Consider the following 27,563-nt stretch of genomic DNA (forward strand, 5'->3'; position numbering starts at 1 on the left):
AGGAAAAAAAAAGAAAAGGGACGCCCGTATTTGGGTCAACAACCTCTACATCTGCCCTTGAGGAAAGAAGGAGGAGGAGGAGGAGGAGGAGGAGGAGAGGAAAATGAGAAGAAGAAGAAGTACTCCATCTTTGTTTTGGGGGGAAAAATATCGGCGCTCGAGCAACTTTGCAAGCGTACAAAATCTATAAATCCAGACTCGTTAATTAATCTTTGAAATGTGGACATTTTAGACGTCTGCTATGGCTTATTTTTTTTATTAGAATTAGATAGGCCTGCGACTTCAAATGTCTATGGAATCATTTACGCAATGGCTGATGCAAAACGGAAAATAGAGCGAGGCCATTACGTGAAATAAAACTCCCTAAAAGTAGCGCACACGCAGATCTGGTCTGAGTGGAGGAGACTCTCTCTCTCTCTCTCTCTCTCTCTCTCTCTCTCTCTCTCTCTCTCTCTCTCTCCACAACGCTCAACAATGGCGGATTCTGCAAGAAGCGGAATTCCTGCGGAATCCGCATGAATCCATGAGGACGGGAGAGTGTATATATATGAGGACAGACGGACGGTTTGTCTAATAAGGAAAATCAACCTCTCTCTCTCTCTCTCTCTCTCTCTCTCTCTCTCTCTCTCTCTCTCTCTCTCTCTCTCTCTCACCCCAGCGCTCCACAATGGCGGATTCTGCAAGAAGCGGAATTCCTGCGGATTCCGCGTAAATCGACGCCGACGGGGGCGTGATTGTAGATGAGGACGGAGGGACGGCGTGTCTAATAACGAGAATAAAATCCCCATAACTTCGATGAGACGGTTTATACCGAAGGGGCCAAAATGGCCTTTCCCAAAACCCGAGAGTCACTTTCTTCACAAATGATTCACCGGAGCTCCGCCCACCCCGTGACGAAAATTTGACGTCACGGCAGAGCTGCCAACAGCCCGGGCCTCCGACGGTTAGGAAATCGCGTCGTCGCGCCCTTGGGACCCCGAGTAAAACCCTCCTGAGGGAATGAAAGGCGTATTGTAATCCTAGGATCGGCAATCCTCCGAAGGGGCGTGGGTCGAATCGACAGAACCTCCTTCGGAGGAGAAGGCTTTTTTTTTCCGTGGGTGTCGATGACGTCTGCTGCCGCTTCGACGCCATGTTACCACCCCTGGCGTGGCTGCAGCAGCAGCAGGAGCCTCTACGAGCCCTTGCCAGCCAGCCAGCCAGCCAGCAGGAGGAGGAGTAGTAGTAGGGCAGCAGCAGCCGTCGGTTGGAAGAAGCAGCAGCAGCAGCAGCAGCAGACGATGATGATGATGGCGGCAGGCAGCAGGGTAGGAGGAGGCGGCTTATAATACCAGGATGGCCCACAAAGACGCCCAGTACCAGCCTGACTTCGTCTGTAGTAGTAGTAGTACCAGTAGTGGAGGTGTTGTTGTTGGTCGTGCCCTTGTGGATTACGACTGCAGCAGCAGAAGCGGGAGTAAAAGCAACGTCGTCGACGACATTGGAAGTGATGTGGAATTTAGGACTAGTCGTAACAGTGGTGACCAGAAAGTGAACGAGAAAGGAAGTCTCAGTGTTGTAACAGTGTTTGGAAAGGGGGTCTCTTTGTCGTCTCCCTCTTCGAGTATTCCTCCGTCACCATCTTCATCACACATTCGCCAACAAAATCTCCAACAGCAGCCAGAGCTCCTACAACATCACCAACACAGGGCGAAGAAGACAGACGACGCCTCCGTGATTTGCGTTTCTGCCCCTTCAGCTGTTGGTGGTGGTGGTGTTGCTTCTCCTTCAGTTTCTCCTCCGTCGTCGCACCTTCTCCAACAACAAAATCTCCAACAACACACGAAAGGCGGCGACTGGGTGATCTCCGCTGCTGCTGCCGCCCTTTCGTCCCCTACTGCTGTCAATGGCGTTGTGAAGGCTTCGTCTTCCCCTATAATATTATCTTCCCGATTTTTGGAGGACGTTTCTTGTGGCCCGGGGGAGGAAGAGCAGAAAAAGCGGCATCCTAAGCAGGAGGGAGGCGAGGAGGAAGCGGAGGAGGGAGGAGAAGCAGAGGAGGAGGAGGAGAAGGGTAGTAGCACTGCTGGTCCCAGCGGCAGTAGTAGGAGGAGGAGGAGTAGGAAGGTTAGGTCTAGGAGCCACAGTAGGTCCAGGACCACCAGTAGGAGTAGTCGTCACCTGCTGCTGTCTGAAACAGCAGGAGCAGGAGGCGGAGGAGGAGAAGGTCAGCGCGTTTCCGGACACGGAGTACCGTCAGCGGGAGTAGTAGTGACAGTAGCAGCAGGAGCAGGAGCAGGGAGAGGACAGGAAGTAGAAGGGGAGCAGGAGCAGGAGCAGGAGGCAATGAGGATCGAACACCGAGCCCGCTTCGTCAGTAGCACCGGCGAGAGAGTCGCGGTCGGTAGTGCGAGTTCCTCCACCTTCCCAGAGGCTGTTTCTCCTCCCGTGGTAGGCCTAGGACGACCAACCCCGCCCCCGGCAGTAGTCGTCATGGAGGGACGCGTAGACCAAACGGCGACGGCCAAGAACAAGAAGATCCTCAAGACCTCCCTCTACAGCTCTGACGAGGAGTGGGACGAGGAGGAGAGCGACCTGAGCAGCTGCGGCGGGTCGTCCTCCGACGGGGACGAGGAGGAAGACCACAGCGACAGCAGCGACGACGACGACCCCAAGTCGCAGGTGGACCGGCTGATCGAGAGGGGCACCCTCATCTACATGGACGGCGAGAACTCCAACCTGTCGTCGGAGACCGAGGACGACTCCTCCTCCTCCAGCAGCGACTACGACCAGAGCAGCGACAGCGAGAGCGACATCACGGACGTGTCGCCGCTGCTGTCGGCGACGGCGAGTCCCTTGGGTCTGTCTCCCGTCCTCCCGAGGAGGACGCTGGGCACCTCGCCCTTGGCGCTGCACGACAACAGGGACCTGGTGGTGGTCGTGGCCGCCGCCGCCGCCGCGGCGGACTACAGCAGCAGGCCGGAGATCTCCTCGAACGACCAGGGGTACGACTCGCAGCCGCACTGCAACGGCTCCAGCCACAGCAACAGCGACGACTCGACGGACATGACTCTGCTCCTGAAGGCGGTGGTGGAGTTGGAGAAGAAGCAGCGGCAGAAGCGCAGCAGCAGGTCGTCTGCCGCGCTGTCCTCCACCAACGACCACTACAACAACAGACATCACCACCACCACCATTATCACCACCACAGGAGCAGTAGCAATAGACCTAGTCGTCACGGCACTTCTGCAGGAGGCGGAAGCGGAGGGGGTCGTCACTATCACCACCACCACCACCACCATCATCACCACCAGCAGCAGCAGCAGCAGGAGAACCTGCAGAACGCCCTTCATCACCACCACAGTCACCTGGAGCCCACCTCGCCCATATCAATCCACCCCATCGACGCCAGCCCCCACCACAGCCACCTCCGCAGGGCGTCGCACTCCTCCTCGTCCTCCCACCGGAGGAAAAACATGTCGTTCTCGAACGACGAGGTCCGCAGGATAGACAGGGACAACCAGATCCTCCTGAAGAAGATCATGAGCGCCCACACCAGGACCCGAAACCACCACAGTTCCTCCTCCAACCAGAATAACAGGACCGTCCACAGACCGGCCAATTCGACCGTCAACAGGAGGAAAGAGGAAGAGAAGATTAGGAGAGAAAATATGGTGAGTAGAACTGCCTCACGGGAGACAAAAACAGTTTTGTTTTAAAAACAGGCAAGATGCGAGACAGTTTTCTTTAAAAACACAAGTTTTCATTCAAAACACGACAGTTTTCATTCAAAGCACAAATAGTTTCCACTCAAAACACAATACAAACAGAGCAGTTTCATTTAAAACAATCAAAACAAAAGTTTTCATTCAAAACAACCGAAACAAAACAGCTTAATTCTAAACAACACAATGTTCATAAAAAAAACGATTGACACCAAACATTTTTCATTCAAAACAATCCAAACAGCTCATTTTAAAACACGGCCGATTTAAAATGTCAAAATCAAAACAGTTAGTTTAAAAACACAATCACAACGCATCTAATTTCAAAACATCTTAGTACAACATGACGACAGGCCCCAAAATTGCTAGGATATTGGGAAAAAAAATATATATATATATATATATATATAATATATATATATATATATATATATATATATATATATATATATATATATATCATAAGTGGAACTGCTACTGTGCAACCTGAGTTTAATAACTTGAAAAAACTTCGATACTACAAAAACAGTAAAAAATTTCATTAAAAATAACTAATTTCAAAATCGATAACAGAGACAAACTCCCAAACTCGATAACATAAAAAAACTTCAAAATTGGAAAAGTTAAAGTTCAAACTCCAGAAAGGAATTTGTCACCCAAGCTTAAAAACACCTTTGAAAACACACGGGGCAGAAAAGGTTAAAATTTTATTTTAAAAATACACCAAAATCATCTCGAAACATTCCGCCCCAAAAAATGGATTCAAATTTTAAGTCTTCAAGACACAGAACTGACCCAAAACCAAAAAAACATTTTAAAAATCAAATAACATCACTCATTCAAAACTGTTTTATTTTAGATATGTGTGAAAAATCAATTTGAAACTAATTTAAAATGTGTGAAAAACCAATTGAAACTAATTTAAAGTGTATATGAGTGAAAAACTCCCATTCAAAACTGTATTAATTTAATTATATAATATATATATATATATATATATATATATATATATATATATATATATATATATATTATATATTGAGTTTCAATGTGCCCCTTTGTTCTGAAAAGTATACCACCCATATCTAGATACACTTAAAAATACGCATATACTTATTGTAAATGCAGAAATCACATACAATTTTGCACGGACATTTTGTAGTAATACATTTTCAAATACACTGACAATTACACAAGTGTAAGTACACACACTTCACACAACACATGCAATTGTGTAAGTACATTTGATATAGATAATTTAAAAACAAAACTGTAAAATGACTTAAAATCTTATTTAATTATATATATATATATATATATATATATATATAGGTCCTGCATATATCTTATAAACGGTAATGCTAAATAATAATAATAATAATAATTATAATATACATTTTACTTATGATTACAACCTTTGTGCAAAGTCTGCCAAATCTATTTAAGAATTACAGGGTTTTATAATCAACATTCTGCTGTATACGAATTATATTAAGTAACATTTACCATCCATTAAACCTATAGTGATAACGGGAATAGATAAAATAACCGATAAACGAGAGAAATCAAAGAAAATAAGTTAAAGCTTCAGAGAAAATCTAAGTCCACAAAAATTGTAGGTGTGATAAAGTCTACGGGATACGAACGCCACGTTCCGCTCCACTTCCATAAAAAATAATATAATTACGTAATTATTTTTGCAGTTATATTTAGATTTTAACCTTATTTATTAACGTAACGAACCCTAGGATGCATTTGTATATATATTTAACCGTTACGGTCTCTGTAACGATCTTTGTAACCGTTAGAATGGTACTTGAAATTCCTGTCGAACTTTTAGAAAGTGACACCGTTCAATTCCGTGCTGTTCTCGCCTTGATGCGCAAATGGCGTCGTTTGCAGTCGTTAATTTTTGTTAATTCAACTTCATTATCATTCCTGAATTGCCGGAGGACGTATTTTCAGCCGTAACGGCGACGTAACGATCTCTGTAACCGTTAGAATGGAATTTGAAATTCCCGTTCACCTTTTTCGCAATTTCTCCCTCGATTCAAAATGGCGTCCATTTGAGTTCATTTTTTTTTTTTTTGTTAATTATTATAACAAAATTGACGCCATAACCTGCCCTTATTCCCATACATAACGAAAGAATTTAACGAACACGTCAGTCTTGCGAAATGTGACGTAACTTCTGTCACGTCAGCATTGGCCTAGTTAACTCTCTTGCTTCGATAAACACAAACTGTTTAAAATTCCAATTCAAATGGTTGAAGATTTTCACATTAAATTGTTTATTATTAGTACGAGTTTTATACCATATATACATTATATATTAACTATGTCTTATAAAGACATTTGTCCTAGATACGACCTAAATATGCCTAAATATGTTAGGTCAAAGCTTCAAATTGTCATTACAGTGTATTGCAGCGCTAAATATATTAGTCTAGTCTTTTTTTCATATATTTATTCAAATTTTATACAGAATGTTTATTCTCAAATTAATAATTTAAAAAGCTCTGTGTAATACCATAAGCATTACACACCACAGGCCTATTTTTTCAAACGTACTCAACACCTCGAGGTCTTTTAAGTAATACATATTTTATATAATATACATTTTATGTAATATTCATTCACCTTTCCATAAAATATTTAGTCAAAATAATAGTTTGGAAAGCACCTGGGCCTTGCAATGTAATAGCATGAATATTAAGCCACTTGTGTGTACGCACACACCATAGGCCTACTTTTTTCAAACATACTCAACATCTCGAGGTCTTTTGCTTATATAATATTCTTATAATACTTAATATATTAGTCAAGTCTTTGTTTATATTATATTTACTCAAATATTTACTGAATGTTTATTCAAAATAATCAAAAAACATCGTGACCTATATTGTAATACTTTAAATATTAACGTATGCGCGCCATAGGCCTATGTTTCACATTCTATAGTAACGTGGCCTGATATGAAATAAATGCATAAAAAAGATAAAAAAGTGATAGAAAAACAATTATCATCTGCCATTCTACACCTGTGCTACCTAATTGTTGATCTGCATACCTGTTAGGAGTGGCCTAATAATATTCCTCTTTGTTTTCCACATGTGAACAAGTGAAAGTATACTTTTTGGTTCGATATTAATAGAAATTACCCTTTATATTTATTTATTTGACTTGAAAATAAGCAAAATATATTTAAATAACATCGATAACATTTGTTTTTCGTTACAGTTTGCCAAACATTAGCGCAATCCAATAGATGGGACAAAAGTTCACTTATCTAAATGACAGATGCATTTTAAAAGATATATAATTACATTTGATATCATTACATCATAAATTTATTGTATAAATTAATATACCGGAGGCTTTGTGTTGCCTCCAGGAATAAAAAAAATTAAGAAATTAAATAAAAAAGGCTACAAGAATTAGGGCCTGCGTGACGTCACGAGAGGAACGTTTCCTATCGAACCTCGTTAAAACGAACCCTAATTAACGCCTCGTGACCCCAGTCAGTAATTAAGGAGTCTCGAGACTCGATGGCCTCTCTTGAGACCGTCCTGAGCCGCGAAACCAGAGACTTGGAGCCTTTAATAAGGAAAATAAAACCGACCCAAAACAATTCCTATCAAGGGCTACTAGACTGCCTTACCTCCATTCCCGTTCAGAAGTCGCCTTCTTATTTCAGCGATTTCCTTCGTTCTTTAGACTCACTCGCGTTATTTCTTGGCTTGCACTCGTTCCCCAGGCTCTGATTCACACTTTGCACTATGAATTATTCACCGAGCATCGCCGCGAAGACGTTATTTTCGCCGATAATAGCAGCGACGGCCCGCCGGAGGAAAAGGACATCTTTAAATGTCACTCGGGTTGTCAGTCAGTGCTCGTCGTCAGAATTCGTTTGTGGTGATTCTGATGTTAAAACGGACATGTATTTTTAATTTTTACGAAGACACTTCATCTAAAGATTCGTTATTATTAAATATAGTTAGATGCTTTTCATATTATTTTAAAGGATTATCATTTTATTTGCATTTTATTTTTTTTTTAAACTGAGAAACATCACATGGTCTTCAAAGTCCATATGATGTTTGTCTATCAGAATCCAATGGACTTTATTATGAAGGAGTATATATAAAATAAGCTGTATTTGAGTTTATTTAACTGCAGAAACAATATATATATATTTATATATATATTATATATATATATATATATATATATATATATATATATATATAATATATATATATATATATATATATATATATATATATATTGTATATAATTTTTAATTGCATATGTTTATATATTTTTAAGTCATCATTTTAAGTTTGTCTTACAATTTACTTCTTGTCATGAAACAGGTACAAAATTGTCTATCCATGACCTCTCTCTCTCTCTCTCTCTCTCTCTCAGATTCATAGCTTACTATAATTATTTGTTTATAAACAGTCAAGATTTTATTATAAGTGTTATAACTTACTTCTCTCTCTCCTTCCCCCCAACAGATTCTGCTGCGGAAGATCCAGGAAGCGAAGCCTTCGAAGGACGTCACCGCCTCCAGGTCCCCCCGTCACAGGACTGCCCACGGCGTTGGCGTCCGCCCACCGTCTAGCCTTCCTGCCACTCCCGGCTCCATAGGTGCTTCGGCTCGCACGGCCTAGGGAGGAGGAAGAAGGGCAGCGCCTTCTGCGGGAGCTACACAGGAGCTCCGTCGTCGTCGTCCTCCGCTGGCGAAGCCGCCGTGCGATTGATTGATGCCCTGTGAGGCAGGCCCAGGGTGGTGCACAGTTCCTCTGCAAACGTCTCTATATATACGTACATGTATAACTACTGCATAGTCTTCGCGTGGCAACTGGTCCATTCTCGAAGGAGGAGTTGTCGGACGGTGTTCTCGAAGGAGGGCGTTCCATTCCTGAACTCTGCTTTTTTGGAAATTTGGACGATGGTTGCCCCTTGGCCCCGGTCCCCACCCCCCTCCCCGACCCAAGAGAGAGAGAGAGCGAGCGAGAGCAGTGACCTCCTCGGGGATCGAAAAGCAGCAGCTGTTTGTGGTGGTGTATTTTGAAGGTGTCTTTGATATATATATATTCTCCGTCGGTGTGAACGAGAGAGGAGACGGAAGGAAATCACCGAAGACGTTCTTTTTTATAATTTTTTATCAAAAAGACGTGTCGTACTTTTTCGCATCCGTATGTGTGGCGGCAGTAATGCTGCTGCTGCTGTAAAGTGCTGTACAGTAACGTTCTTTTTTTTTTTTCTTATTTTTTTATTTCATGGAAAGTGAAACTCTGTCATTCGTCGTATTCACAGGAATATGTACATTTATCTGATTTAGAGGGATAGCACTACAATTCCTTTAACAGAGCAGAAACATTCGTGTCGGGGGGGGCGACGCCTAGCAAACGCGTCGCCCCGCAAATCGTTTTGAGACGACGATGCAGTTCGATACCTCATTTTCAGTGCAGCTGGGTTATAAACATTCCAACTGTCTTCTTTGACCCCAGGGTGCAACAGACAGTCACGTAATGTAACGCTGTGGTCTCCGCATGGATTATCTCTTGTCGTAACTGTGACGCAGTGAGCGTAGGACGTAATAATGTGCAGTGGACTAAAACGCTTTGGTGTCCACGTACTTCATTGATGTTGTCGATTCTAATTAAGTCCCAGATCATGTTTTTTTTTTGACATATGTTGGAATTTGAATGTGTGATAGGATACTTGGTATGAGTCTCCACAAAGGTTTTTCTTAGCTTTTATTTATTAGTGTTATGGCAGTTACGGAGCGGAAATTCTTCTTTTTCCCCAAACAATAATTAGGTCATTGCAGTTCGGTGTTAGCATCTGCGGCATTAGGCCCGGGATACAATAACAGACTTGAAAACAAAAAAAAACAAACTATACACCTTTGGTATTGCTTCAGTAAACCCGCTGTTATAATAGTTCTCGAATCGTTAAATGATTAAACGGTACTAAGGGATCATTTCGAGTTTTGTCGGCACGTCTGTTGTATTCAGCGTAGTTAGTTCACCTTGCCAAAAATAAAAAAAGAGTCATCTGTCCGCTTTTCCTCTTGTAATAGAGTTCTTTCGCTCGGTCCCAGGTCGAGCAGATGTCGGGGGAAGTACCACAATAAGCTTTTTCTTTTCCATTCTCAAGTCTGTTCTATTTCCGAGATGTACGCCCACATACATCTTTGTGGGAGGCTCGTCAAACAGAAAGGGTGTTTACAGGGTTGGAACGAGCGAGGTTTTGTCGCCCTCTCCAAAGTCGGCCGTTCAAAAACGAACTTTCAAGAATTCAAGAACTTTTCGCAATATTGAGCGTAATTTTGAGGGTATTCAGTGAGCAGCCGCAATGGTCAGAGTTTCACCACCGCGGACCTGCTGTCCAGTCTGATGTGATTTGAAGTATATACATATGCAATTTTCCCCCGCCCCCCGTCTTCTATTCAGCATAGTTTCCCCGACACCTTCGCCGCAAAAGGTCAGCTATCGATCGTAAAGGCACAAATCCTAAGCAGACTATCAGTGGATTCAGTTGAGCAATTGCAAACCGGCACAAATTGAATGGTGCGTTGCCACAAAAGGGAAAAAACATAACTACTGCAAACCACGGGTATGTTCTACCACACGTTGCGTCACTGGCATTTCAGGCGTCGTTTTTAAAAGCGCAATCGGAAGATGAAACAATTGGAGATGAACACACGTACTAAACATACTCACTGCTGATTCCAGTACTCGGATCCAAGACACGAACTCTCAGCCGGCGAAGTTTTTGTCCCGTCGTGCAGAAACGGTAACTGGGTGTGCGAAACACCGACATTTTCATCCTTTTGTAATTATCTAGTCAGATGATCTTATTCTGTGATCCCCCACCCCCACCCCCACCCCTTATAACCCCTCCACGTACCCACAACACGCACTCGGCCCCCGGTCAGTCCCTGCGACGCGTACGCGATCGACAGAGAAAATTTCCTTGAAGCTCTTCCTGGGCCTAATCCTCCTCGGAGGCCCGTACGGGATTTCCTAGAGTTCTTGTGGCTAGAGATACGTTGAGACGTCGTGGGGGAGGCCTCAGCCCGTCTGCGTTCACTACATGCTTCCAAGTGTGTTGATCTCTTATTATTCTTTTATTATTTTTTAACAGGGTCTTTTTTCATGCAGCTCACGATGGCCCTCTTCACGTTGACAATGACGTTTTTTTTTTTTTTATCCAGGTTTTGTGATAACTTTTAATTTTATGGGCGTTGATAAAAAGAACAACAGTGCCATACTTTCGTCTTTCAGCGGATTGGCACTGGCTACTTTTTACGTTGTGGGACCATTAATCATTCATGAAACGCTGCTCTCGTTTGTTGGGAAATTCTGATGCAGAATTGGTGGCATTATTATTGTGATAAATTTACCCTTTTAGATTTTATTTTGCTCTCGTTAAAAAGTACCGTTCCTCGTAATTCGAAGCGCAATTTTCAGCAATAAACTGAACTTGTGTTACAAAATAATAGTGCAACTGGAAAAAACAGAATATGTTAAAATGGAAAGGTCAACATTATCCTTTTTGAGAATAGATATCATCATTTGGGTGTAAAGTGTTTATACTAAAGAACAAATTTTTGTCAGATTTCGAACGAAAAATTTTTTTATATACGAATGTAGGAGGAATTTGTATTCGATCTTTTTCGTAGGCACGGCAATCATTAATCCTCAGCGTTGTGAGCTGCAATTCTGTTACTGGTGGAATTGTGAAATCGTGTGAAATGCTAAAGAAGAAGAAGAAGAAGAAAATGACCATATTATTATACTGGAGACAATTTTTCATGTCTTGACATAGATTACTTGTAAATATTTTTTATACTTGTCTTTCAAGTCTGTGAAGACGATTCAGAAATAAAACAATTTGTTGAAGGTATTCTGTTTTATTTCGTTTCCTTTTCTTTTTTTTGTGTATCTTTTTTTTCATTCCTTGGTGTGTAACAAAAAATATGACTTTCACATATGTACACATTTACAGTCCTGGAAAAAAAAAAAACAAACACTCCCATGTTGACAGAACTATTCCACATAAATTAAGAGAATTCCAAGTCACGCAATTATACTACATACAGTATATACAGTCGATTGTGTGATAAACTCTACAGTAAATGCGAGAGCCACTTGGGCTTTGACACGAACACCTGACACTCAGCTGTTGAGAAAGCAGCTTTCAATATCACTTCGGTGACCAGAAATGGAGGAAGTATGTCTGAAGTCAAATCAAAACTTAATGAGACTAGTGGCAAGAAAAGAGCCAACATTGAAAGAATAGAGAACTGAAAATGAAAAAAAAGGCTGCGATGCTGCGGAATGTCGTTAGATTAGGGGCGGTTCCTCCTCCTGCCTCCCGACCCTCCTTCCCGTGGTCTCGGCGATTAATTCTTCTTCTTCGCTTTCTCGCTGGAACCTGAAAGAGACGGGGAATTAATCTATCGGATCCACGCCAAGGAAGGGTCGCTGATTTGGCGATACATTAGCAACCTCAACTTACAAACAGGTTAGGGGTCTGGCTCTCTGATGAGTGACAAAGACCCCAAATAATAGCCTGCACTTGAAAGTTAACAAAGGCCCCAAATTATAGCCTGCACTTGAAAGTACTTGTACCTGACACTTTGCATTCAATTCAAGAGATTCATAAGCAATCGTAATATCACAGCTGACAAGTACAGAAGTCTGCTAAGATGAGGTCCATTATGCAGATTTGTTACTAGCAATGCCTTCTCCCTTTCTACAGGCTTTTTCCTGTCTCAGCGTAAACCACTGCTGCTAAAATCAGACTTTTAAAGTCTGATGCAAGTTCCCTAACAATGATGTTTAAAATGAGATTAGTTAGTCTCATGTCCGGCTGAATGTCGCACGAAAATAGAGGAACAAAGTTATTTAAAATGCTTTTCCCGTTTTATGAATACATGATTAAAGAAAGAGTTTCAAACCAGGTCAAAATTGACTGACTTTAAAAGAAAAAATGGAAAAAACAAAGAAAAACATTACCCTAAATCTGGCAACAAGCAACTAAGTACATAAATAATAGACCTTTTATAGCACAAGCACAACTCATTCATTCTAAACCCCATGGGGGTACTACTGTACCATAAGTGGCCCCCTGTGGGGCAGTTCCAAGGTTTTATTACATCGTCCTTGGTCTCATCACCTGCACCCTTTCTAACTGCTAAATGTCCAACTTCTTTAGCTTGGTCATGCTCCCAATTTTCACCCCTTGCTTAAAAGTAAAAGCTTTGAGCATCTGCAAATATGACTTGGTGGTCTTGTTATACTTTGCAACTGTAAAAAACAGGAATCGAAGACAATATGACTGCTTCCACTGTTCACCTTGAGTGGTGATCACCCGCTTACCTTGAAGGGTCGATAACTGCCTCAAATCTTCCACTTACATAATGAGAGGCTATTATTATTGCCAAACAGCGATCGCCGAGTTAACTGTTCTGGGTCTGAAGGATTTTCTCTATTCTTAATGGAATACAAAATTTATGCCAAGAGCTGGGACCTAGGAGTTCATTCAGCACTGAAAGGGAAATTGGGAGTGAAAAGGTTTTCAAGGTGCAACGGGAGGAAAACCCTGCAGTTGCACTATGACACAATCCTTAGGAGATGGTGGAGATTAAGACGGAAGAGAATATGAAAATGAATGCAAGGGGTTGTAGCTAGGGGATGTAAGGACGCTGCACAGGACTGTACGTAATGCCCACTGACAGCTCTTCCTCCCTAAAAGGTCTACTTTTAAATGAACAGTTAAAAACAGGAGGAAGGGTAAAACCAATGGGAAAAGTTTGCCCTACTGCTGAAAATATTAAGTTTGTATAGCGGATCGTGACTTACAGCAGATTTGATCTTACAGAGCTCTTTAAGGGGCGGCGCTGGGACAGATCCCCCGCCGTGAGTCGACAGCCTACTACTTGACTGATTCCAGTAGTCATCTCAAACTTTAAGTTCATCCCAAAGCAACCTTAACATGGCAACTAGTCCACATAGAATTACTGAATACCTTCTATGGGTTGCATTCATGAGTTGTCACTGAATATTTATAAACTTCTTCACTGAAACCTTAATCAAAACTGTCTTTCCTCCTTTCAGAGACATATCCTGGCTATTTCTCAACCTCTGCTATATAGCATAAGCCTGGTAAATCACAGATCAAAAGTTCAAATCCCCAAAAGAGGAGGCATTTCTTATTCGACCCACACTGGGATCTGCACAGAAATTTTGTTGTTGTTCATATAAAACAATGAGTCTTGATTAGCAAAACCTACATAGGACCATCTTTCTCTTACCCATTCCATGGACATATATGGCTTTGTGGAGTCACTTATTGTTGGTCTATAAATTTCACATGGAGCACATTTTAGCAGTTCCCTAAACAAAATCATTTCTAGACTTCCATCTGATCTGGTGGGTTCTTGAATCCATACAAGCTACAGTATACATCATATGTAGACGATGAAATATAATATGGGCTGTACAACATGACAACGTTATTTTAAGATGTTTTGCACACAGAGTAAAAGATACACTCACCTACAGTACCATCAGACACAGACCATGTTGAGCTTTCATTATGATCCTGTAAAACAAAAAAACATTCATGAAATAATAGTTCGGCCTTCTCTTGAAATTTTGAATCACTGATATGATTTTCTTTACATAAATAAAATTCTATTCGTATTTTTGCTTGAACCATGACCAAGTCTAACTGAAAAGTCATCCACGTAACATCTAAAACCAATATAGTATGACACATACAGAGACATCTTTAGTTGCACATTTTCCCCCCCTGTGATTTTACAGACACTCATTCCAGAATTCAGTACCTGTAAAACATATCTCCACCAAGAAAATATTATCAATCCATACCCTAGCGTTCTAAATATCCCCAACCAGGATATCATGCACAGTACCTTAATGGAAAGGCCAGTCACTTGAAGATTTTCACGTAAATTATCACAGGCTTGCAGCAACGGGACACGCTCCTTCCTCTTTAGTTTCTTGTCTCCAGACGACAGTTCTTGCTGTAAAAAAATTAAGATTTAAAGATTTCCAAGTCACCTTTATAATATTCTAGGTCACTGAACATATAATCAGATGACCACTGAATCTGAGACACCACTTTCACCATGGAAAAGACTGGAATATGGTATGACCTCCCAAAAATAGACTTTTAGATTTGCGATGTTTCATGACATCGAATACTGTGTCTGATATAGTTTTCAAACCAAACTCACAGTAAGCTTTCCTGACACTGAAAAATCACAGAAAAATCCTTTTTAATGCCAATTTTGGTAACAGCAAAGTCGAGAGAGATTTACACGAACAGATAAAAATTAAAGGAAGACATTCATTGAAGCTGGAGGCCCATGGGAAACTATAAAAAAATCTTCTGTACTTGCACACATGGCAAACTATGAGCAGGAACTCCATAAAAAAGGCAACAGGTGACAGTAGAATCTTTTGAAAACTGTTTCTAAACGGTAACAGGTCGGAAAACACAGCTTGACAATCAAGAAACGAAAGCACTACATTACCTGAGCAGACGTGGGATCTTGGAGAAGCGCGTACGAGCGCACTTCGTGCCTAAACTTGACTACAGAGTTCATGACGTGCGCGAGGCGCCCACTCGACTCTAGCGACATGTTGGCAGCGTCTCGCTGTTGGGTGAGGACATGAAGCGACTCAAAAATAATCGTCTGCATCTCCGAATCTCGGAAACAAAATCATTTCACTTTTAATTGCTAACTTAAATTCTCCCTATTCTGCCTTAGTTATGGAATGTTCTCGGTAATTCTTTTATTTCAATTCTAGATTCGTTTAACAATTCCACTGAGTCATTTCCAGACCGTTACAAGGCTGGCTCAAAGGATTTATTCCTGGAAACTGAAACGTGACAAAGTTAAGGAGGTTGGACAATTAGGTTGAGAGGCCAGATGGGAAAGATAAGAGGAAAAAAAATGCAATGAAGGTATCTTCCCTCTTTCAGGGCTGGGCAGGCTAAGGGCACTAGGATGTCTGTACCCCTGTCTAGCTCAGGATTAAAGGGTGGAAGGGTGGGGTCACCCATAACGGAAGCAGCAGATCTGCCTCTTAAAGGAGAGGTTATAAGTAGGGAAAACAGACTGCTAGAGAATTCCAAGGCCTGGCAGTAGGAGGGAAGAAATCGTCACTGAAACTTTAAGTTCATAGTTCATTTAATTGGTCTCCCAAAGAGCAACTTCCTGGCTTCCTTGTCACTTCTTATCTCAAGCCTACAACACTCGGAAATCAAGTGACAAAAATCAGTCGTGACAAAATAAGACAAGAATATTTGTGAAGTAGTGAAAACCCTAAAAGAACCTTAAAAACTAAATAAATAGCACCTTGCAAAGAAATTATATATACTGAGAGAAAAACCAAGTAAAGAAAAATGACATTATAACACAGCCAAGATCAAATGGCAGACATCTACATGCCTTAAAAATTGCTGCAAATTATAAATTTTCATAATAAAATTCATTATTTGGATAATTACCTACTACTGAAGATAGCTTATATCTCCATAGACGCAGAGATATAAGCTATCTTTAACAGTAGGTAAGATTCTTCCCAAACAACTCTATCAAAAAGAAATGAAAAGCCAACTTACCAAGCTTGGGAAACTCATGCCGAACACGTCCTCCATCAAATAATGAATGTAACTGCATATGGCAACCATCGTTCCGGCGCTCCTCGATAAACTTACGCTCTGCAAGAGATAGGTCTTCGTAAGTTCCCCCTATTGCCGATTTGATCTGTTTGGTTACTGGTCTCTAACAATCATAGTCCCATGAGTTTGGTTACATGAAATCAAGGAGTTTAGTAAGGCGAACGACTCCTGAAACAATTGGTGTAGGCTTCTTTACTAAATGCATTTATTGAAGTGGAAAAATCAGTTAACGTGCCAATTTGAGACTTGATAAAGCAGATGGTTCTAGGTGAGTGGGCAGAGTTTATGTGAATGCCTGCGTGAGAGAGAGCACTAACCGTGAAGAGGAAACATAATCAAATTCATAACTTTAACTACTGCGAAATTAAAGTCGACACAGAAGTAAATATTACTCAACACTACAGTACTTAAAACACCCATTTGTACCACTATTAACAATTATAAAAATGCAGATTACTGTACCTAACCTCCAAAAAAATCCCACTGCCATATTTTTCATCACAGTTTTATTATGGTACAACAACTGTAGCACTGAACATGTCCCAGTAATCAAAACGTAAGCAACTAGACTACGGATCACACTGACCGTGGGTTTAGTGTGCAGTTCTTTCGTTGCATGAGAAATCAAATCCATGACGGCAGACAGGGCCTTCGAGGTGTCCATGTCATCCGCCAGGTGATTCTTCACTTTAACTCTTGTTTGGGCTAATCTCTGGAAAGAGTACACGATAAGCTTAATGTGAAATATACTTCTACAGTTATATAACTGTGGGTTTGTTGCAGCAGATAAACCAGTTATAAATTCATAGAGTGTAAACTGGAGAGATAAAACCACTTGCAAGGAATCACAAAAAGAAGCTGAAGAGATAAAATCTGATACTAGGACTGGAAAAGGATCAATTCATTCGTTAAAACCAAATACGAGAAATCCAGGAGGCTATACATCCCCTATACAGAAAGTTCAATGAAACAGGTCATCTAATACTTTATCTTGCCAAAACTAAACATAAAAAAGAAGAGAGGAGAGAGGAGGAAGTAAAAGACCAACCACCTTGAAGAAAAATTAATGAGAAAGAATGAAATCTCTAGCCGGGAACGACGCTTTAAATAAAACCTAAAGCAAGTGGCACTACAGTGACCTGACAATACAGAATTTTGCATCTGGGAAAAAGGCGAAGTTGGGGTCACAGACTGCACGACCTGCATTTGACAGACTCCCATTAGGGGAAATGATAAGGATGAATACATCACATGCAGCTGGATTATTCCAGAGCCACAGTAATGCTCCAAAAGATCGTTTGTACAAAAAACCACATACACACTTTTTAAGAACACATTGATAATTGAGGGCCCTTTTTTAACCAGGACACTCATAAATGATTACTAAAAACATCCCTAAAATCATGAAAATATTCTCCACATCCTAAACTTTTCCTAGGGGTACAAACCAACTTATCCCAAGGTAAAGTTATGAGCTCCAACACAGTCTTCAAAAAAACAGGCACCTGATCAGCTTCCCCGAAATCCATCGACCTACCTGCTTCAAGCCAGACTCATCTAAAGGACCACACTTCAACTGTCCATTGATGTAAGCGTACGCATCCTGCAAGAAGGCGCGGACTCTCCGCACGTGAGCATTGGCTTCAAGCATGCATGTCTGAGTGTAGGCCACTTCTGGAAATGAAAACAGGGCAGTTTAAATGAAACAGCAAAAACGATTCAGCACTGAATCGCGGAGAACTTTCATATTCACCTCACATATAAATAGCCAGTTAATAATTAATAGGTAAACAGCAGCAAGCTAATACTGAATGATTAACAGCAATTATCAATGAGCCTGTTAGTGATCACGAATGACAATCCCAGACACCGAGAACGTTACCCTAAACATGACCGTAGTCACAAGCACGAGAATAAACATCTCAAGTAAAACTGCTGTACTATCACAACCTTCAGTAAACGACATTATGTTAAAACTACAATATCGACGATGGAAGTGGTTTTTCCATCCTTTTCAAGAGCCAGCTAATACTAACGGCTGCGATAGTGCGAGAGGAGGCAAAAGAACCTGAATGTGTTGACTGAGTGCTCCTCCAGCAACTCGCTGATGCTGATTGTGTTCCGGAGAGACTTGGACATCTTCTCAGCATCCTTGGCATGGAGGTGGCCTGGAAGACAGTGGATTCACTATAAAAACAAATGCAGTCAATAAAAGGGCAAGGCTTGAGTTCCAGATTATTTTGGGAGTCCAGACAATAGTCACTCAACCAATAAATTGTGATTACAGTATACTACTGTGGGAATAAACCACACAAAGTTAAAAATAAAAGCAAACTACTATTCACATTAGTCTCCCAGTTTGTATCCATTTTTTTAATCTGGGTGTGACCTGCGATTCGTTGAAATTCAAACAAAAGACACCGGAACCTTCATATACTCAGTTGCTCTGTCTTAAAAATAAACAAATGAACTGTGATCTCAAGAATTTTTGATGCTGAAAAGAAAAATCAAAGCAAATGGTTCTGAAAATTAAATTAAACCACAAACTTGACAAGTACAGAGAGCCACAACCATACATTTTGATCATAAAGTAATGTAAAAGATCAGTATGTGAAATAAGTTGTACAAACAGGCATATAGGAAACAAATTTTTATTTTTAACGTACTTTACAAAGCTACAAAGTTGCATAATGTTACCATGGAGGATTTGTTCTTGACTAAGGGGTTGTCTTTATGAAAAAATGTCACAATTCTAGAATCTCATAAACCTCACTCAAACGAGAGTTGAAAAACTGGAGCATGATTAAGCTGAAGAAGTTGGACAGCTAAGGGGGAAAGAGACCAAAGGGAACTTTCAAGATGTAAAATGCTAAAAGTAGTGCAGTCAGGGATAGAAGGGACCCCACACACAACTTCTAGTAGCATCTGCAATGAAAGAAGGACAAAAACTTTCCATATGTGGACATTTTAGAAATCTAGACAGATGAGTTTGTCATTTACCTGTGTGTAACCAATAATTGCACCACTGCAAATCCCCACTGTGGGCACAACACTGGGCCTCTTCATTTTCATGGTGGGGAAACAGGAGGTCAATCCCACCGGAATGCAGGTCCAGCCGCGTTCCTAGGATGTGACTGCAGCAGGAGAAAATGACAGATTAGAAGGAATCACAGAGTGGCTATCGTAAGAAAAATTAAATGACAAATTAGCCATGAAAAAAGAACCTGTTGCACAAAAGTAATGACAACAATCAAGAGGAGACTATTGCAAGAATATATATCCAGAGGACCTGTCTCTTTGTTGAAAGATCAACAAACAACTCTGCAAAAATAACTGAAGATTACAATGGCCACTGCAAGAAGCTTTTTCTGACACGCAAAATTTTATCTAACCAGTCTCGTGACAAACTCAATTCTCTTGATAAGGATCACGTGTTAGTTGATTAGTGAAGCCTCAAAGTAATGTAACTTCAAACTTATTTGTATGCAAAATACACATCAAGTTTCGAAATATATTGTGATCTCTAAAACAAACATAACTTCAGACAAGTAAGGTGGGTATAATAAAATATAGCAATGCACAGTACCTACATATGGCCTAAAAAGAATGAAAATATATGATGCACAACAAACACTTGAGTATTAGGCCTTGAAAAGATTGAAACAACTTCGATTAGCTATAATTTTCTTATGGCCTATATTCTGTAATTTTTGCATGACCAGTATGTCTATGTAGAAACATATCTATGCAATGCAAAGCTTCCCTCCCCCGTGGAAATTCCATTCTATCGAACATTACTAAGCTGAAAAAATATCTTTTTCTCGCTCCACATGAGTGAGGGTAAGACCCCTCAAAAAGAGATCACTTCGCTAAATTTCAAAAGCAGGGAAGACGCTTCAAGACTGAATCCTCAACTCACTTCGCCATGGCCGAACACTCGATGTGCCAGCCAGGTCGACCCCTGCCCCAGGGAGATTCCCAGTACGGTTCGCCGGGCTTGGCCCCTTTCCAGAGGGCGAAGTCTCGCGGCGACTTCTTGATTCCGCTCTCCTTGGTGTCGACGGACCCGTCCAGAGGGGTCATCTTCCCGTACCGACCAAACGCCACGGTGTCGAAGTACACGGAACCTGAAACAGTATAACGATGATATGACCTGTCCAGTTCTAATTGCTTTGTGTTTTATTTATTACTATTATCAATAACACCAGATTCGCTGAGCAGCAATGCCAGTATGCAGTACGTGCCTCGCTGTCGAACTTCTCAGTTCCAGAGGACCTTTATTCCTCGCACTGTTGGACTGTGAAAAAGTCTCCCTGAGGGTGTCGTGTAATTGGGACTTCAAGAATTCAAGCGCAGATCCAATGAATTACTACCCTAGTGATATTCTTTGCATTTTAATGAATCTCATCTATTTATTAATTTATTAATCTATTTTTTCTTTCAATGAGCGAGATCTCTTCTTTACATATTTCCCTTTATCTTCTCTTGCTTTATAATGAGTACCATATTTGCTGGAAGCTTGAATTTCAAGTCAATGGCCACCATGGGCTTGTTCCATACGAATACGGTTAATCTTCTGCCTAATAATAATAATTTAATATATTGCAACTCCTTAAACAATTCAATAATTGGATAAACTGAAAATCTTGAGGATTTTGATCAAATTTCTGTAAGATTTGTTTCTGACACTCGATGTATATTGTTGGCTGAAAGTTCGGCAATCACTAAAGATACGTTTGGCTGCACACTTCGATCTGCATTCACTACATCACGTGGGTTATTCCTCAAATACCGTACCCAAGTGAGACCAATTAGAAGATGGGAGAATATTACACCAATGCGGCATTTCTTTTTGGAATGAAGAACACCATAAACCACAAGTGAATAACAACCACATTGGTGAATTAAATGCTTGACAGAAGCTACACCACATGGTTACTGATTCAGCTGACATAACTTTGGTAAAACTGGGACAATCCAACGAGACAATACAATTCATTTTTATCGTTTTTCGTCAAAACTACGACGACACGAGTTCGTACAGAAGAAATGACTCACCGTCACTCACTGTGTATGCTAGCTTGTTATCCAAGATCTTCTGAATGAAAGCAGTGATGAAGGGCACGTGTTCGGTCACCCGAGGCGCCAGGGATGGCCTGAGGACTCGCAGCCTGTCCATGTCGGCGAAGAATTCTTCCTCGTAAAATTTGGAGAGCTCTCTGAAGTCAACCTTCATCTGCAATGGGTAGCATTCATAACCCACATAAACATTATGGTAATTAACGCCTTTACAGAATGAAATACAGTCATAAAATATCTGAGTAAAATTTATTGAACAAAGCATGTAACAATAAATGAAGAACCACTGATTACTTGCAGTCACTGTATTCAAATATTTAGTTAAATTGAAGATAAAACCTACAATGTAGACCACCTAATATTCTCTGCAAGATATTAAAAGGTAAGCAGACATGGCAAATAGGAGTTGTAGGATGCAATCTTAGTCATTTTTGTTATAATACAGACCTAAGTCCAACACCCTATTAATGATTATTGTAGTACTGTGCCATCGCTTTATCATTTTGTTAACGAGCTGACATCTAAAAAAATCAAAATGACGCAAGTAATTCCAATCCTGTACATGCAAACACCATGGAAAAATTCAGCATCAAGTTCTGCCTGTTATTTTCTAGTGGTATTTGCATATAAAAATGTCATCATTACATAGTATGGAGAATACCTAAATTCTCACAAGGCTTTTCAAGGATATTTTCTCTGAGTAAAACCTGGAACGAAAAAATGCTACAGTTGGAAGTAAAGAGAAAAATACGATCGGGAAAAAACTTAGGTTGTTCTCCCCAAATCTAAAAGGGATTCTGCTTTTGAAAACTGCAGGTTAACATGAAACATAAGTCAATCTAAAAGGGTTTCTGCTTTTGAAAACTGCCAGGTTAACATGAAACGTATGTCAAATTTTGAGTTTTAAAGGACATCTGACAAGATAAAAATGGTCTACTTTTGTGAGCAGTCACTTTTTAATAGCTAACAGCTCTAATAAACAATGTCAGCTCCCACGCAATCTACTCAACTAACTACCTGTTTCTAACAGGCGGTTAGATGAACAGAATGCAAGCGAAAGTAATTATAAAGAATACTTTGACCTCATGTTAGGCATGATAAAATTAACCCAGATTTTAAAACAACCTACAGTTTCCTACATGATATTTTACTGCTAAAAATCAAGAAATACAGGCAGTCCCCGGTTTAAGACGGGTCCGGCTTACGACGTTCCAAGGTTATGATGCTTTTCAGATATATTCATCAGAAATTATTTCCCGGTTTACGACGCATATTCTGGGGTTACGACGCGTCGTATGCCGATCCGACGGAAGAAATATGCTCCAAAACAGCAGAATAATCAAAATTTGGAGTTCTTTTCATGAAAAACTCAATAAAAATGCAGTTTACATCGTTTTCAATACACCCAAAGCATTAAAAGTATGGTTTTCTTAGAATTTTTGACGATTTTTGACGATTTTTCGGTTTACGACATGGCGGAAAACGGAACCCCCGTCGTAAACCGGGGACTGCTTGTACAATAAATAAGTACAGTCGACCCCTGCCTATTCATGGTTCTGGATTTGTGGACTCACCTATTCACGGAATTCACTATGGAACATATATACACATTATTTAGGGAAAATTCGCCTATTCACTGTATTTTTATTTTTAGAAATATTCACAAATTACAGTATTTTCATATCATTTTCGTGACTAAATGCACTTTTTGTGATAAAACTATTAAAATATTGAAGTATAAGCATTTTTAGAAGGTTTTTTGCTACTTTGAACTATCGAAACAGGCAGTTATAAGCGCCTTTAGAGGGGTTTTACGTATTCAAGAGTTTTAGCTATTCACGGGGAATAGTGGTACGCATCCCCCACGAATACTGGGGGTCGACTGCGTGTCTGTAAGCAAAAACCAGAATTACACTTGACTCTCATTGACTTAGTATTCTATGGTACTAACTAGTAAGTTAAGGAACAAGTAGAAACTTCAAAATGTTATAGTTTACTTCGTGAGCTCTCTTGATAATCTTGTCGTCAATGTCTGTCACGCCCATCACGACAACGACGTTGATGTTGAACACCCTCGCCAGGATTCGACGGATGATGTCAAACTTGACGTACGACCTGGAAAAATGGTGGAACGTTGAAAGACCTATAGAGAGAGTATAGTTAATTATCATATAGGATCTACATAAGACTCGACTTTTTTCAAATATACTGTTCTGTATTCTCTCTGCAATTTCAACCATCTGATTTATTTCCATGCAATACCATCATTTTTTACTATATAACTCAAATAACTGATTTTTTAACAGAACATGAGAGTGAATATTATAGTAGAGAGAGAGAGAGAGAGAGAGAGAGAGAGAGAGAGAGAGAGAGAGAGAGAGAGAGAGAGAGAGAGAGAGAGAGAGAGAGAGATATCGAATACACCCAAAACAAAACACTGACACCATTAACATAAAACACATCATTAACAGTTAACCAAGAGAGAGAGAGAGAGAGAGAGAGAGAGAGAGAGAGAGAGAGAGAGAGAGATATCGAATACACCCAAAACAAAACTCTGCAACAAAACACTGACACCATTAACATAAAACACATCATTAACAGTTAACCGAGAGAGAGAGAGAGAGAGAGAGAGAGAGAGAGAGAGAGAGAGAGAGAGAGAGAGAGAGAGAGAGAGAGAGAGAGAGAGAGAGAGAGCGCAGTTTAGTACAATTCGAACGATTACAATCATTGCTGGTAAAAATCAAGACACACTTTAGAGAGCTTACTCCAACTCACAATGCATGACCAATGTGTGCAGAATCGTATACCGTCGGCCCACACATGTACCAGGACACTAAACCCGGATAAATAGTCTTGAAAGGCACCTGGATGGAAAGAAATTGTCTTTACGACAACAATTCTGTAACCAAATATTTGCATATGGTAAAATACTGTACAGTAACATCAAATATTTCTCTCAGAATATCAGACACTAACAAAACTTATTTTAGAGCAACAAACTGCTAACAGTGTGAGTTTAGTGCACACGATATGCGTCATGCAACATCTGATGCCCTGTGTTTAATCACATCCTGTCATGTGACCTAACTGGCTGACTTAAAGCAGAGTGCATTGTATTTATACGACCAGTGTGACATCAATTTAAGCAGGGCATACACAGACCAAACAACCCCAATAAAAGTAACTCAAACTTTAAAATAACCTACAATTTTGTACATGACATTCACTGCTTGTCTGATGACAAGGAGATTACAGAGAATCTATCTAAAAATTCTGCAAAATAAGAACAATCATACAACCTTTTTGCTTCATACTTATTCTTTCATCTCTGTTATGTGCTCAAGTATTTTAATTGCAATTTTTAGCAAAAAAGTACTACCCTAAATGTCATGAAGTATGCCAAACAAGTATGACTGGACCTCTATCCCTACTCATGTTTTCTTGGTATTACGATTTCAAGTCTCTTAAGATGTAAATTTAACATTACATTTGGCAACCAGCCTCATCGTCATTTCTTCTTTAGCTCAAATTTTTTTTTAATCAGACATTCCAGCGACCCTTGAAAAAAAAAAAAAAAAAAATAGACAATACCAATACAGCAATCCAAACTACTTGGGTACTGCTGGCATAATGGCTACAATAAAGTGACAGTTTGTACAGCAAAATTTTTGCACAAACACACTTGATTTCCTTTACAAAAAAAACACCTTTACACATGACTTATCATTTGAACATCAAAACAGTCCTTACCTTACTCTTACTAGCACTATTGTATAACACAACGCCTGTGTCGTGACCATCAGGTGGTATCCAGGATAAGGAGGACATCCATTTTTTACCTGGAAAATTAGTACACCTTCACTTGAACCATCCTGTTTTTTTAATGTACTGTATATTTTTGGATATGAGCATAAACTAAAAAAAAAAATAAGTGCATAGGATAATACAAACTGTGAAATAACAAAAAATTTTCTTTCACAGAAAGTATTTACTGTACAGATAATATTACCCGGCTTGCAACTGGTCCAAGTTTTTAACTGTGATGAGCAAGTGTTGTACAGTATAGACTTTTTAACTAATTCATATCCTTTTATAACAATGAAAAAAAGCACAAATTTTATTACACATTTATCTTTTCTTCATTTATGCATTAATCTACAACGTGCAAAGATTATTTTTCACAATTTTTCCTTCATTTCTTAGATATCTTGTCAGCCATAAGTACAGCAAATTAAAAGGGTACTACTGAACATATGACCAAAGAGAAATAATGTCAACAATCTTGTATGAAAATAAAAACAAGCCAATTAATAGTGCCTTGAGAAATGGAGCATTATACTTTCACAGAACAAAATATTTACAACCTCCACTGCACAGTATGGAACAACAGCAATTAAAGTAATAACCATGACCACATATGAGAGCTAGAAACAGATTGTCTTGGAAAAAGAAAAGGCATCTACACACCTAACCTAAATGAATGAGCCTTAGGACGATGAACGATGTGAGAGACGGCGATCTGTTTGTACAGGAGACCTGAGGAGGACTGCCGCAGAGCTAGGCATCCAAAGCATCGGAAAATGCCCATTGAAGCAGTAGTGAACCTGGAAAGAACAGTCTGCGATCATAATGACATCTTAATGAGCCTGTGATCATAATGACATCTTAATGAGATAAAGAAAATGGCATCGCACCAGGGTAAATGTAAAGGCGACGGCTGCATGGCGATACTGCGTATAATTATTTTTTGCTTAAACGTTATAGAAAAGGGTGTACAGTATATACTGCAATACAGTTGAGGTAATCTGAGAAATGTACCAAGATGGATCTTTCCTAGATGGTGACCCCCAAGGGTTTTCAGGGGTCGTTATATTGGGCTAATATTTCTTGGAGGTCATATGTTTATGATATTTAGAGTCTTTATCTTTATGTTTTTATGGTAATCCCCTACGGGCTTGTACTATACATGCCACAAAGGTGGATATATACCAGGTTAAAACCCTTGGGATCACTATCTAGGAAAGATCCATTCATGTTTTGAAGCTCATTCCTTTGGGGAGCTGGTACTAAACATGGCGGAAGCCCCTCCAGACACCATGTTTGGTACGAGCCCTTCCAGGGCGAGAGTAAAATTTTCAACAAAAGACAGTAAATTTCTCAGTACAACTGAAAACTACCGCAGCCTGGTTCCTGCCAGTTGCTGACAAGAATATTTACTGCCTTTTATTTATGATTTTGTACATGTTTGTGTCTCCCATTTGTCTATGATAGGCCTATTTGTCTTTCATTTCAGCTTTCACGTTCACCCCCAAGAGGCTGGTGCTAAAAACAACGCCCAATTTACACGTACACTGATGGTTGCTGAACCAGAGGGGTGCAGAAATAGTCTTCATTATTACATAATTCTCATCTCAATACATTTCTCAAAGTGTCTCACCTGTACTGTAGTATACATATATATACCTTTTCCTATTTTCTCCAGCCTGAAAATTAAAATAAACACCGATATGTTCGTCTCCTTTGCTTTTAGAATTGGCAAGTGGCTTCCTAGGTCAGACCACGTGACGTCTCCGTCTGAACAGGCCGCTTAATACGTACAAAAATTTTTAATACGGTATTAATTCAATAAATTTGCCTAAACCACCCAAACGGTTAGCAGCCTATAGCAATCTACAAATACATGTGAAATTACTCAATTTTATCCCGGGCCTATCATAATATACAAATTTAATGTTACATTTTAATTTACAAAAATGACATCCGTATGAGTATGGCCCTGTGGCCTGGCCTGACCTGATCCCAACCTAATATTTTATCATAAAAACTGGCTAATACACCTATGCTACGATGCCCTGACATTTCTAATAATCATATAAGCTATACAAATTGTCCTGTTTGAAAAATGGGTTAAACAGAGGCCTATAATTCGAGGAAAATACGAAAAATACCTAAAATTCCACGGGGAGCCGAAGTCTGGCAGGCCTTTTGTTTACATCGGGAGACGATGATGGCGTCTGCTAAATATCGACATAGAATTACGTAAC

At 40.1% G+C, this 27,563-nt stretch overlaps 2 protein-coding genes and 1 long non-coding RNA gene across 5 annotated transcripts in view; 1 reads left to right on the plus strand and 2 right to left on the minus strand.

Annotated features, from left to right (window-relative positions):
- The window catches only part of LOC136852885 (uncharacterized), a 422,752-nt gene extending 415,195 nt beyond the window's left edge, over positions 1 to 7,557 (minus strand). The window contains exon 1 of the long non-coding RNA XR_010857256.1: positions 7,364 to 7,557. This is a non-coding gene — a long non-coding RNA (uncharacterized lncRNA). The remainder of the gene's footprint in view (positions 1 to 7,363) is intronic.
- On the plus strand, positions 662 to 11,621 carry LOC136852882 (dentin sialophosphoprotein-like). The gene is made up of 2 exons (XM_067127795.1): positions 662 to 3,651; positions 8,223 to 11,621. The coding sequence occupies exons 1-2, from the start codon at positions 1,336 to 1,338 to the stop codon at positions 8,376 to 8,378; spliced, it is 2,472 nt and encodes an 823-aa protein (XP_066983896.1). The 5' UTR covers positions 662 to 1,335; the 3' UTR covers positions 8,379 to 11,621.
- Positions 11,613 to 27,559, minus strand: CysRS-m (cysteine--tRNA ligase-like protein, mitochondrial). Of its 3 annotated transcripts, none has more exons than XM_067127796.1 (16): positions 27,468 to 27,559; positions 25,987 to 26,123; positions 25,270 to 25,358; positions 24,295 to 24,383; positions 23,517 to 23,634; positions 21,499 to 21,676; positions 20,360 to 20,567; positions 19,441 to 19,574; positions 18,477 to 18,608; positions 17,978 to 18,114; positions 17,027 to 17,152; positions 16,381 to 16,479; positions 15,287 to 15,409; positions 14,663 to 14,773; positions 14,283 to 14,328; positions 11,613 to 12,156 (listed from the first exon to the last, which is right to left on the minus strand). In XM_067127796.1, exons 2-16 carry the CDS (start codon positions 26,105 to 26,107, stop codon positions 12,125 to 12,127), a joined length of 1,743 nt encoding a protein of 580 aa, XP_066983897.1. In that variant the 5' UTR covers positions 26,108 to 26,123; positions 27,468 to 27,559; the 3' UTR covers positions 11,613 to 12,124. The 3 variants fall into 3 exon arrangements, with proteins under 3 accessions (XP_066983897.1, XP_066983898.1, XP_066983899.1); XM_067127797.1 differs by having other exon boundaries at positions 25,992 to 26,123; positions 27,468 to 27,535; XM_067127798.1 differs by having other exon boundaries at positions 24,285 to 24,383; positions 27,468 to 27,525.
- Positions 27,560 to 27,563: the final 4 nt, after the last annotated feature.

Source organism: Macrobrachium rosenbergii, chromosome 26 (genome assembly GCF_040412425.1).
Source record: "Macrobrachium rosenbergii isolate ZJJX-2024 chromosome 26, ASM4041242v1, whole genome shotgun sequence".
Classification (NCBI taxonomy): Eukaryota; Metazoa; Arthropoda; class Malacostraca; order Decapoda; family Palaemonidae; genus Macrobrachium; species Macrobrachium rosenbergii.